Source organism: Schistocerca serialis, chromosome 9 (genome assembly GCF_023864345.2).
Source record: "Schistocerca serialis cubense isolate TAMUIC-IGC-003099 chromosome 9, iqSchSeri2.2, whole genome shotgun sequence".
Lineage (NCBI taxonomy): Eukaryota > Metazoa > Arthropoda > Insecta > Orthoptera > Acrididae > Schistocerca > Schistocerca serialis.
In genome coordinates, this window is record NC_064646.1 from 244,243,754 (window position 1) to 244,257,722 (window position 13,969).

A 13,969-nucleotide genomic window follows, 5' to 3' on the forward strand; every position below is an offset into this window, starting at 1 on the left:
GGGATTTAGAGGGGTGCATTATATTATGATTCATTAAGAATTGGAATTCTTGTGCAGCCCAATTTAGTTTATGTGGATCTAACCTGTGGGCTCTTGAGTACATTGGCATGCCGCTGCTGGATGCAATGTAAAGTTTAACATCATGCTTGATTTCTCCCAGTCTAAGGGTTAGTTTTATAAGTTCAAGGATTTTTTAAAGTAATTCAGAGTATTTACAGTTAGCATGGAGTGAACTAACGGAATGAGACAAATCAACTGCACACTGTAGTGCAGCCAAGTGCAGCTGAGTATTACTGTCAACTAATAATTTTCTTGTTAGGTCTATACTAGCCAAACTTTAGTCTGCACTGATTATACCTTTTGTTGTGATGGGTACAATGAAAGGTCTCTCAAAAATGCATTTTAAACTTAGATCAACAATTCAATAACCTTTATTCATTAAGTATTAACCTCAGATCAAACCACAGCATAAAGTTTGTAGTCTGTCTCTTTAACCTTATCCTTGGGACACACTGATATAACAGAAACATACGCACTGCTGTCTACCATTACCCCGAAGTATTGTTCTCTAACAAACAATCAATACTGGCAGCCTGGTATAAATATCAGTACAGTATAAATATCAGTACTTTCCTTCCTGTGGCCCCTACTACAAGATCATCATCACAATTGACACTGTCGTTCCCATGATTTGGATTTTCGGACTTCAGTTTCAAGACCTTTCACCGATTCAGAAGAATCGCATGCCACAGGGGTCATTTCCCCTGAAGATGAATTTAAGTTCCTGAGTGTTTCGTTATTTCCGTCATCCCATGAGCCATTTGTGCTGGTATGTCCACATTTTCCTCAGAAATCAGTAAAGTATTTTGGACGCTACCAGGAAGTTAGTCTAGCCAGTGAATCTTTAAAATTTTATCTTAATCATTTGTTTCTCCATAACTTTTTATTTTCCAAAACCAGTGACTGGGTTTCATATCACCAATTTCTTTGTTTCTAGTCGAGTCATTCTAAGAAGGCCTGTGACAGTTATGGTGGGCTAGGCACAGCAGCTTTGTGTGTCTTCTAAAGCCAATCACATTACATGATTTTGTAAATGTCGCTATGGAAATGACTCACTGCTGCCAGAGCTCTGCAGACGGCTACTGTTTTTGCCTACAGCCATTTGCACTTTGTAGCTGAAAGATGACAATAGGGCTGCCAGCTGTCTTACGATGTCTCGACTATTGTTTCTTAATTTGATATTCGTCACTTTTCTTAAGTCAGAAGCAGTCTTACTTTAGTTAACAAATGTTTGTTGCTTTCGCCACTGTTCATGAGATCCTATATGTTTTTGACATCGGGGCTCTAACTGTGCCAACATGTAACTGAATTTGGTTGCTTCTGTCTGTATTCCTGTGATTGTAAACCGTACTTCAGCCTGAAAAAACAAGTATCAGGCTTTTCAGTCCTGGACAGAGGAAATTTCGCACTAACTTTGTCTACTTCCATTTTCATATGACTGAGATATTATTTTCCCTTTATGTGTCATCATATTTTATTCTTATGCGGATCACATCAAGGTCACCAGCTGTTGGTCTTGTTTTACAATTAACCACAAAACACAGTATTTTAAACTTGAAAATATATTTGGAAACTTCCATTTCTTACAAGACAAATATCACACACGAACAAAACAACTTATACCTAGACCTCTTACTCTGTGTATTTCAAAATGTCATTCACTTTAAGAAAAATAAAGTCAACACAAAGAAGATTTTTTTGCAGAATTGTAAGTTATGAACATGAACATAAACCTATAGTGGCACCTAGTCCAAGCTTCGGTATGGCACTAGTAGAAATGTTTCCAGTGGCTTGTTTCTTGGCACCAATAGCGAGAATGGTAATTTGAAATGCGAACAGTCAAAAGACCACGTTGCACAGCTAACAGAAATGCAGATGAGGGTTTTAAAGAGAAAGGAGAGGACCACGGCAAGTGTCACACATGATGCCTCACGACTGCATGTGTAGCAGCATCATGGCATTAACTTTAATAATTATACTAACAATCAATGGGATAGTTGATAATGGTGTCATAATTCACAAATAAGTGCACTTCGAACTTTCATTAAGTGATAGAAAATGGTGAACTGTAAAGAATGATCAATGAGCTGTAAGCCGGGAATGTACAAGCGGATATAGTATTGCACCCAATCAAAAAGTGGCTAATTAGCATCCAACTCCAGATGTGAAAAACAAAGTGTCACACTTTAGAGAATGCACGGAAGATTACAACCAAAACCACATATCGACAGAATCATTCTAACAAGGCCAGGCTTTAGTGGTTATTGCGGTAGTCATGAACTATATCGCAGCCATGTTGTGTGGCAAACAATTCCAAGGCATTCAACGAAAATTGTGCACAGCTTGCTTTGTTATAACATTCAATAGATATCTTTTCCACATGGATAGTCAACTGTACAACAGAAGCAACATATGGAACTCTAGACGTTGATATCTTCTCTTCATGCCACAACCATCACTCCTGCTTCATCCAAGAATATCCAATTGCTTTTTCCATTCCAAAACCAGAAGATTTTGTGATAGTCAAAAGGTAAGGCTGCAGAATTATACAATCTGTTGTAGCTTCCGTCATTAAGACGACATCGTGGTGAGATCATTTAGAAGCAAGTAACCTTCAACTATTAGTCCAGTGCCCAGTGAGACCATTCACAGCACATCAGACAATTAAGAATGAAAATCAAAACTTTAAACAACTGGGGAGGGGGTGGAACCATCACCCTCATGACTTTGTACATGTACGATATACGAGTTCGAACTCTCCGAGTTTCAAGTTGATCTCCTGATGGTGTTACTTTACAGATGAACAAAAGTCTTTGGGAGACCTTGGTAACAGTACCATTTGATGTAGATTATGAATTTTTGGCATCAAAGACCTAGAAAGTGAGCTGTGTCTGCAGACTATGTTGAGAGCCCAACGCACAAACAAAGAAATATGACACATGCCAGTGGCTGTATGTGGGCAGAGTAGCAAATTAAGTGGACATAAATCTCCGCTCAGATACTTACCTCACAGTGTGTCAGGGAGGAGGCTGGCCAAAAGTGAACGCACTGATGGCTCATGCAGAGTCTTGTTATCACGCAAAATAGAATTAACTTATATACAAAATTCAGTTTCTTAATCGGTCATTCATAACATTAACCAGTTAGTTCACAACGTAGTCGTCAGCATATTACACAATGTAAACGAAAACAAAGCTGCAATCCCAGCTGATTGTAATTTGCAATAAATGAAGTCTGAGTAGCTGAAATAAAAAGAAAAAGCCAAAGGGACATTGCACAATTCCACAAAGTGGTTTTTCAAGTTGATTGATTGGTCTGGAGGGTTTCAAACTTTCATCTCTTAAGATATTTTCACACATGAAGCACAACAGTAAACGTTCATTTTGAGGTGAGATGATGAATCCACATTTCAAGTATTCATTTAATTATTGCGAACACTTCTTTTCCTCAGTCATTTTGAGAAAACATTATTCCAAAATGCACTCACTGGCTATGTCATTAACTAAATACCACAGATTTCTACTCTGCTCAACTGAATGTAGGGCACAGCGTACCACAACATACAAATGCTTCAGAAGTCTCAATACTGGAAGGTTCCATTCTGTAATTTGGAAACAAGTTTTCATACGTGAAATACAACAGTTGTTGCTGAGCTAATGGGGTGGTTGCATGGTGAGTCAGTTCACAAAATTCCCTGTCAAAGCTTTGCCTGCGTCTCAGCTCATCCATTTCACACAAAACTATGACTCAAAGGCACAATACTTGGTGATATTACAGCAGCTTGAGAAAGAGAAAACATATTTCTTAGAAAAGGTATATTTACATGTGTTTAAAGTTATTCTGGTCATACTTTTATATGAACTTGTAATAAACATACCATTTTAACCAAATGGATTCAATTCATGTGCTCTGCAGTATACTACCAATACTTAGGAAACTACTAAATTCACCAACATTTCTGTCTTTTAGTAACTAAAAGGAAAATCATCAAAGCAAACACGGAACACTCCCTCCCCAAAACCCCTTTCGATCACAGTGCTGCCTTGCGTAAGTTAAACCGCCACAAAAGACAATAATGCCCAGGTTGAGAATCACTGCCCGAGACCTGGGCCCAGGAACTATACATTGTTAGAATATCAAATATTTGCCACAAGGACCACATCAAATGTAGCTGTCAGCTATAATTCTTGACTAACAATATTTATGCTGTCGAACAATCGAACTGTGCACAGCAATTGTGTTAACAAAAGGTAACCAATACACCTGATAACCACAAACCCAAATTCTCCACAACCTTACACAGTCTTTTTTTTCTTTTCACATCTAAAATTTATCACATACAATTATTGATGGCAATGTAAACTGACACAACAAGTTTCAACTTAAATTCACCAATGTGTCATTTGCTCATGAAACCACAGTAATTAAAAACAGCATATGTTATCTATTCTTCACGGCATAAAGACTAGAGAAACATTTCTCACCTGCAAAGGAAACATATGTGCAGGTCACTTATTTGAACACATTTTCTTACACTTAAGATGCTCCTCTTTCCCAGAAGATTAATGTGAAAATTGTTTTATAAAAATCACTCTTATTTTAAGTACACTTTTCCCCAAATCCAAACATACCTTTATTATAACTCTTTGATCTGTATTCTCTTCTATGATACTGTCAGTAGGGAATCCATCGATTTGTTGACGGATAGCTTGTGCAATGGCCGGAACAAATGTGAGGGGATTAAGATCCAAATCATCGCAAAGCACCTCAGCAAACTGTTCAGGTGATATTAAGCTCTCTAAAACAGACAAACTCATAAGATTTCTTTTCCCACAAATAAACAAAGGAGTTAAACTTTTGGGAGGAAAACAGTAATATTTAATACCATTTTTGTTCCATGTGAATGTATCCCGAAGCTTTTGTCCTTCTATTTCCATGTCCAAGCGAATAGGCACAAGAAGTTCCACTTGTGAAGCATTTTCCATAATGGTTGTAGGGTCTGTGTCATCAAAGCTGAAAATAAAGCAGGAATGTATTTTGCTATTAACATTTAAACTTTCACTGAAAACTACAGTCCAGATACTTAAGTAGTAAAAAGCTATATTTGTTTCGTTCCACATAGTTAGACAGTCATAAAAGTAAGAGAAATAGCAAACACCATAACTGCTCTATTGCACCATGTGGACATAATATAATGTAGTTGGATAGATAAAAAATCTGCTCACCAAAGGGCGCCACATGCAAAAAAAGGTTTACGTATACAAGCTTTCTGAGCCAGTGGCTCCTTCATCCGGCAGGAGCGTTGAAGGGGAAGAAAGAGGGGTGTAGAACAGGACTATGGAGGGTTAGGAAAAGGGGTATAGTTCAGAAAAGTCACCTAGATTCCCGGCTCAGGGGAGACTTACCGTGTGGGATGAAAAGGAAAAATCTATGTGCCAGCAACTGGTAATGAAGATGGTGTCTAATTACCAAGTGGCTTACCTCTTACCTTCCAGTGTTTCCAGATCAACTCTGTTGTTCATTACACTAGTCTGCAAATTTTCACTTTTTAATTTTTACAGAAGCGGAAGCAGTAGTTCTGTATAGACTTACATGCATTGATCATTTATAGCACTGACTCCTAGCTCAGGATTACAAGTTAATAATATGTTTACATTTCACAGTCACACTTAGGGAAATTAAACGTCCTACATGCAAAGGCATCGTGACAAGAGTTCCTTGCCCTTAAGTAAGTGAGGTGGATACTCCCACTATAATCTGTCAACACTACTTTATACCATGACTTGTGCACACTGTCCAGTCATGTGAACATTGTCAAATGTTGAAACCAGATGCAATTTTAACTGTTGTTTATCATGGTACCTTAGTTCACTTGTTACTGGAACTAGCATCTTGGCAGTTGGCAGTGAATATGTGTGGGGAAGTGCCGAAATTGAACTGTATTATTGTGCATGTGTATGCTTTCACAAAAATGACCAGCACCTGTAGTAACACACCTGATAACTTTTGTTACATATGTGCTAATGTTATTTGTCGTTCAAGAAGGTGACCACTGATTAAAGCATTGAATTAAAGATACATGCAATATTTCGGGTGTCCTGTTGGAGAGTAGTTGTGGACTCCACACATCTAACGCAGCTAATGTTCGTCTACACTGAATGCATGGTAAAACATCTCTGAAGTTTGGAGTGCCTGTAATCTGGCATGAATCCACATATCATGCAATCGATTACTATTTTTGTATGGTACCTCCTCGAGGGAAGAGCAAGACGAAGAGCAATAGTCAATACCCTGACATCCCCTCTGTCATTTGCCATGTGGCTCATGGTTAAAGGCTGATAGTTCCTGTTCCTCCACATGTACCACCATAAGCAGTGATAGCAATGACGCCCAACTGACAGATACAATCAAAAATGTGCAATCATCTGCCAGTGACAAGGACCCTACATTTACACCAACATCAACTGGAGAATAACACAAAACCACACATTGTGAACTCAGTGATTTGGTTAGGTATTTAGATCTACCTGAAATGTGGTGCTACAGAAGAATGCTGAAGATTAGATGGGTAGATCACATAACTAATGAGGAAGTATTGAATAGGATTGGGGAGAAGAGAAGCTTGTGGCACAACTTGACCAGTAGAAGGGATCGGTTGGTAGGACATGTTCTGAGGCATCAAGGGATCACCAATTTAGTATTGGAGGGCAGTGTGGAGGGTAAAAATCGTAGGGGGAGACCAAGAGATGAATACACTAAGCAGATTCAGAAGGATGTAGGTTGCAGTAGGTACTGGGAGATGAAGAGGCTTGCACAGGGTAGAGTAGCATGGAGAGCTGCATCAAACCAGTCTCAGGCCTGAAGACCACAACAACAACAACAACAACAAGAGTAAAGCCGAACTTTTGGGAGCAGTGGAATCTCCTTCCTGACACAGTCCACATGTGTTGTTTCCGAAGCATACGAAAAAACTTGTGTGTCATTTCAATACTGAAGGCGAAATTACATTCTGCAGTGATGACGACATTCCCTTGGAAGACCTGAACACTACATACAAACCAGACAAGAGGAAACTTCACAGATGGCTAAAAAACAAGCCTGAGAGCAGTGCTGTTACACAACAGTAATGAAAGGCCAATCAACCCTGTGACATATGGTGTTATACCATGTTGAAATCCTTTGTAAAGAGTGTTAATTACTAAGCATGAATGGCTGATATCTTAAATGTCAATGTGATGCTGTTGAGTTTTCACGGGGTTACACTAAGTATTGTTGTTACCTGTGTGAGTGGGCATCTGTCCCGTTTCACAACAGAAGAACACTACACTCACAGCAAATGACCTCCACAAACAGCTCTGGTGCTTGGGTCAAAAAATACTGCCAAGGAACATTTACTGAATCTGAACAAAGTTGTTCTCTCACCATTGCACATTAAGCTAGGACTCAAGAACGCATTTGTTCAGACTGTGTGCAAGAATGAACCAGCATTTCAGTATTTGCGTAACATGTTTCCACGACAAAGGACAGAGAAGATCACGAATGGGAAATTCATTTGTCCATAGATATGTCAGCTGTTGTGTGACACACACTTTGAGTCCTCTCTAACCGCTGTTGATGTGGAATTGTTCTCGTAATGTGACAAAATTGTTCTTCGGAAATAGGAGAGCCGAAAATTACAGGACCTTGTGGACAAACTCATTTATGCTTATAAGGTCACTGGCTGCAACACAATCCTGAAGAAGCACTTTCTTTACTCCCACCTCAATATGTTTCCATAGCACTGTGGCACATTCAGCTGTGAGCACTACTACAGAGACACTCCAGACACCACCCACATGACGAAGGCAAATGCACAGCACGAATAAACCATGCAAGTTCAATTAACTGTTGACTACAGCAGATATATATGTTAAACATGAAGACCCAACTTCTTTGTAACCCTGGATTAGGAAACAATTTTAATTGTGATATTCGTGTTTAGTGCTTTGAAATCTATAAATTGACTACTTTAGTTTCTGCAAATAATCCACTGTGGACCAGTGTTGTTAGTGAGCATGAGTTCTTTTAGGAAGTTGCACCTTGGGAGGGAATGAGGTCTATGTAACAATTAGGTTGGGGTTTATGACACTACAGCATTACAACACTAATCCAAAAGCATTATTCAGTTTTTCTCGGAAACTGCCATGAACACCGCTACTGTGTCATATTCTGCTTAGAAATTCTTAATGGGAGACACTGCAGTCATTGATTAACATACTGCAACTGACCAACAATTTGCATGGCAGTACAGCAGCCCTGAGGAAAAAATCTTTGCAAGGATTTCTGCAAAGGTACTACGACCTTTCCCACAGAAAGACCTGATTTTGGAGGTAAGTGATTTTGGAGGTAAGTGTTACCAAAATGACGTTTGGTTTTGATCTGAAGCTTTTTTGTTCATTCATTTCAACAAAGAAAGACTAAGGCCGCATCCTAGCACATCCTGTAGAATACTGCAGCTCGGAGTAAGGCAACAAAATTAGCTTTGCTTAGGAAAATAAGGCAATAATGGAACACCGAGTTTGAAATTTATGAAGGGAAGAATCTTCTTGAAGAATTTCATAATTTATACTATCAGCTACAGCGATAATCAGACAAATTCTTTGAATATACATGGATGAGTCCAAAAACTTTCAATTATCTCATTAACAAATTAAAGACACATTTTTCTTACATGATCAAGAACTTCAACAGCTGATAAGTACAGAAGAATGACCAACTACAGTAACAATGGAAGAATGAGTTACGCTCTGGAGGAGGTGTCCATGGTGTGAAGGTAGCATTTTAGGCTAGTAATCACGATTGTTGTTTGGTCCTCGGTTCAGTCCTGGCTACTTCTTATATTTTAACTGACTTGGCTACAACCCTGTCACCAATACTGTGTACTAAGTTATGTATATACTGTTTACACTGCACTTGGCAGCGTATTTTGTAAAGTTCTGCCAAAGTACTTCATCTTTACACACCTATCCCAGTATATGACACACATTAAATCCCTAATAAAACACAAAGAAAAACAATGAAATTTTACTGATATCTGATTCGTGGGAACGTAATTCATCAGCAATCAATGTTAAGGCCAAGCGTTTCAGTTAATCTAAATAATCTGCATAAGTAACGCAAACAAAATTTTTGAAAAGAAGTCAAATGTTTTGTGCAATGATTTGTCTAAAAGTAAGAAATAAGACATATTAGAAAAACAATTGGTGTATCTCATTTTAAATATACATAATTTCAAACATCACCCTAAGGCATAACAAATGTTACTCTGATCTATTTTATTTCTTTTAGACAAATCATTCCACAAAATGTTTCACGTATTTCTTTTCATTTTTTTGTTTTATTTTCAAGATTAATTCAGAAAGCATGACCTTATTGACACCTCACTTGCCTTCCTGACATCATCAGTACTTGAAATTCCTAAATTTAGTACTTGATTCAGAGGAAGTCTTTTTGCAGTGAAATATCACACCAAGGCATCTTTTTTTTTTATATGCAAGACAGCTAGGCCTTGAACAGATGAACTTTTTAACAGTTCATTTCATTTACTTACCTAGCGGCAACTGTTTGTAAAATATTTCAATTTTTCCTCAAATCAGTAATTAAGTCTATCTTAATTACCCTGATTACTTTCCAGCATTTAATATTTTCTTTCAAAACGAGAACTCACATTGGTCACTTTGATACCCCTTTTGTCCATTTCTTGCTGTTTTGCTATGAAAATTTGGACAAAAACTCATTGGGTAATTTATAGGGAATCATGTTTTCACTCCACTCAAATATTTGACAAAAAATGCATCAACTGTTAATCATACAATAAAATATCCTTTTTGCAGGCTGTCATTTCCAAAAAACATCATTTTGACATCTTGAGCAGTGATTGAAATATGATGATTTTTACAATCACTTGACCCCCTATGCGCAGTATAGGATTTGCATCTCATCTGTGGATGTAACAACCGATATCTAGCAAACAAGAAAAAGATATCATTCCCACTCTCAACTTTAAATACAATTTTGATGTATTGGCCACATTTCATACGAAATAATGTATGGCCTAAAATGAACTACAAGCCAAGTCTACACAATGTGATTTTACCTCTGCAAACTCTTAAAAATATTGTGCATTCATTTAATTTTGTGCACCACAGTGACTATGACAAATAATGAAAATAAATTCAGTCCTTCAGTGCATGAAGATATCAAGCTGTAAGATGTGGAAGAATCAAATTGCTTTCATTTGAACTCAAATGTCAAAAGTTGTAGCAGAGGACAGGTAGCACCATGGACGTCACTCCCTCAGGGCACTTTCCGTACATATACCTGCAGTTGTGTTTTGTCATCTGAAGCTGTCGTGCACTGTCACTTACATAGGATGTGGTCTAAGGGTATAGAGTAACTTAACATAGGATGTGAATGTACACATCAGGAGAAGAGTGTATCCATTTTGATATACAGACACAGACATAAGTAGCAAAAGAATGTCTGCAAACATAGATACAGTAATTACAAGTGGTAGAGTAAATCAGCTGTAGACAAACATGAAGTTAATTCACATTATGAAACTTCAATCAACCCTTCAACTGCTTATTTTTTCATTTAGTTGTATTTTAATCAAGAAGCAAAAAACTGATCTCTACAATCTAGAATCATATATCAAATACATTTTAATGATACAATCATTTAGCATCAGCTGCTGAAGTCTTATTTTATCTACATATATTAATCTGAAAGATTTTTAAAATATATATTTCTATGATTTTTTATGTAGTTTTGAAATAAATTATATTGTATCAGGTAGTTTAGTATTATACTGACCACAGCTATCATGGAAAACTGCAAACTAGGCAATTTCAAATACTCTCACTCTCCATCGCCTTAATTACAGAGACGGGAGTGCTGTTTGAAATAGTCTCATACAATATTCTGATAGTCGGTAGAGAGAGAAATAACTGAAATTTTCAAAAGAAAACACTTCTGCAAACTTATCCATTGCATACACCGTACAGTAAACTGTTCAGTGAAGTTCAATGTCGAGTGGGGGAGCGGAGGGTGCCAACCACTCTGGGTCTAACAAACACACCGGTACATCAGACCAGCTCTACAACACAAGTGAAAATTAACATTCCATTGATAAGGGGATTCTTGAGAATAATAAACGCTGACTGTTAAAGACACATACCATTATGCTTTTAAAAAAGGATGTAAAATTAATTATGTAATGCTAAAAGGCACAATAATTTTTTTTAGCTTTTGGAAGATTTTAGAAATTTTCACTTTCTTTGAAGCTCTTGGACTTAATAAATATCTATTGTAGCACAAAATGATGTATAGCCACTAAAAATGTAGAAAATTTAAAGCTTCTGTTGTGGAACAAAAGGCGCCCAAATTCCACAATTTTTCCGGTTTCCATATGTTCACGCAGGATTCTTGAGATTGCAACCTTGTTTTTTTACAGTACACACCACCTACTAAAAGTTTATAAAAATCCAGCTCCTTTGTGAGGGCTCCCCCCCCCCCCCCCTTATTACCTGCTTAATGGACAATAACAAAACTTTAATGAAGAATACATCTTATGCATAAAAATACTCATGTTTATGAGAACACTTAGCTTGAAAGAGTCCAAGCTTTTATACTAGATTCCTGTACCTGCAGTTACACATGAACACCACTGCATTTAACATAATGAGGCTTTCCTTAATGTTAATGCTGATGAAATAACTAATCCTCAACCAAACTTCAAAATAAAAATATACATAAAACCTTTCCAAGTCCTCAGATTCTTTCAATCCAAGTTTTCAGAAGAATCTGTCCACATATACTGCGAACATCCCAAATTACATAGGTATATAATAATTAAGTGCCTAAATACTTCTGTTCCAAAAAAAGGGTGAATGCTTATAGTTTTATTCCGAAGTAATGTGTTTAACTTACTTTAATATTTCACTTAAGACATATACTACAGTTTACAAATCATAGCAATATTGTTCTTAACACAATGACCATTTAAAGAAGTTCCAAAGTGGAAATATTTAGGTTTAACCCAATTAGGTAACAATGGGTAAATGCACCACATATGTTCACTTAGAATAATGACCATTGGAGAAGGAAATTCAAAATGACTGCAATTTTAACAATAAAAACCACAAGATTTTTACAAAAAAATTATGATTAAACCTAAAGCAATAATAAATAAAATATGTCAACAACATATTGATACACTCACGCCTCTGAACGCATTACTTGTAACTACATAACCTTCATCACAAAGAACAACAAATTTAAAAGCTTTCATCCCAAACATCATCACAGGAAATTTAAGAATTTATTCTACACAAAGCTAGTCTTAAATTACAAAATTGTGATCATACTTACCAAAGTGGAAATGTTCGGACTTTTTTGTTGTTTACACGATTCCTGTTAATTGGTGTTGCTTGAGGCACTGCATCTAGATGTGAACTGTTGGGTAAGGAAGGTACCCATGGCATGCTCTTCTTAGTCTTTCCTTCCCTACATTGATATAGATATTAAAAAAATTATTACGAATTAAAACTGTTACATTTACTAGTTGTTACAGAGTGCGCCAGAAAAACATAAGAATTTGGAAACTATCTCGCTACTAAGTCTCTTGCTTGACATTTCATTTACTGTCTACAGATGGTAATGAAGATATGTACGAGTTTGATGGCTACTGTAACTGCACAAACAGTACTTACAAGTCAGTGTTTAAAAGGAAGATTAAATTTTGCAGATCATCAAATCTTAAGTATAAATTATTATACAAGTATACCACTCAAACTGAAACACAAGTAAATATTTCGTGCCTAACCATATACTCGAAAATCGTGACTTGTTCGTAAAAAAATGGCAAAGCGTTTCTGACAAGCAATACTGTAAGTACGATTCCTGCTTGTTTTACCAACATCAATTTAAGCTGCACCATTAGGCTCCTGCCTAACCACATCCTCAAAAACCATGACAAATATGTAAAAAACAGCAAAGTATGTTTCAAAAGCTATGAGCTCAGGTTTCTGCCTAAACACATGTAAGAAGTGAATATGCATCAAGTCACAACATTACCCAAAAAATTGGTCATGTGCAAGTAGGACCCACATTCTGAAGATTCTGCACTAACATAACTATGTATATAGACAGTCAAGAAACCTCTATGGTTTCTGGCCTGTTTTGACATCCTGTGAATTAAACAACTTTCGAGAATGTTTTAATTAAAAGTTTGAAGTTGGGAAACAAATTACTTTTTTTTTCGTCTGATGTAATTACAAATTAACAATAAAGAGGTTTGCACAGGAGAGTAGCAAGGAGAGCTGCATCAAACCAGTCTTCGGACTGAAGACCACCACCACAACAGCAGCAGCAGCAGCAGCAATCTTTACTTGTAATGGAAGCCTTTCTTACTACCAAAAATGTCATGGTTCCAAACCAACGTAAAGTGTCTTATAGGTTTTGATGAGTGACTTTGTGAGTATTAAAATAAGTGACATAAATGGCCATATCTTTTGAGTGCTTTGACTTTTGATAGGTCTACCCGCTCCTGAGAGAAAAGGGCTTAACACACAGAGAGACTGACAGACAGCTAGACAGTCAGATAATAAATTGCAAAAAAAAGCTGTAATTACAAGCTAACAATTTTCAGGTTTTCCCCTTAGTTGTACTGTGAACCTTGCTTTTTGTCAAATTTCATAATTTCAAGCCATCAGGAAGTGCCTTTTAGGTTTTGATGTGTTAGTTTCTAAGTATCAGAATATCTACACATACTTACTTACATTGTAAGCACTGTATAGTGCATGGTGGAGGGTACCCGTACCCCTACTACTTATTTCCTTTCCTGTTCCACTCGCAAATAGAGCAAGGG

At 37.0% G+C, this 13,969-nt stretch overlaps 1 protein-coding gene across 1 annotated transcript in view; it reads right to left on the reverse strand.

Annotated features, from left to right (window-relative positions):
* The window catches only part of LOC126419103 (SWI/SNF-related matrix-associated actin-dependent regulator of chromatin subfamily B member 1), a 127,597-nt gene that overhangs the window by 54,809 nt on the left and 58,819 nt on the right, over positions 1-13,969 (reverse strand). Inside the window, exons 4-6 of the mRNA XM_050086200.1 lie at positions 12,472-12,606; positions 4,946-5,073; positions 4,692-4,858 (exon numbers count right to left, since the gene is read on the reverse strand). Coding sequence (XP_049942157.1) covers positions 4,692-4,858; positions 4,946-5,073; positions 12,472-12,606 — 430 coding nt within the window. The remainder of the gene's footprint in view (positions 1-4,691; positions 4,859-4,945; positions 5,074-12,471; positions 12,607-13,969) is intronic.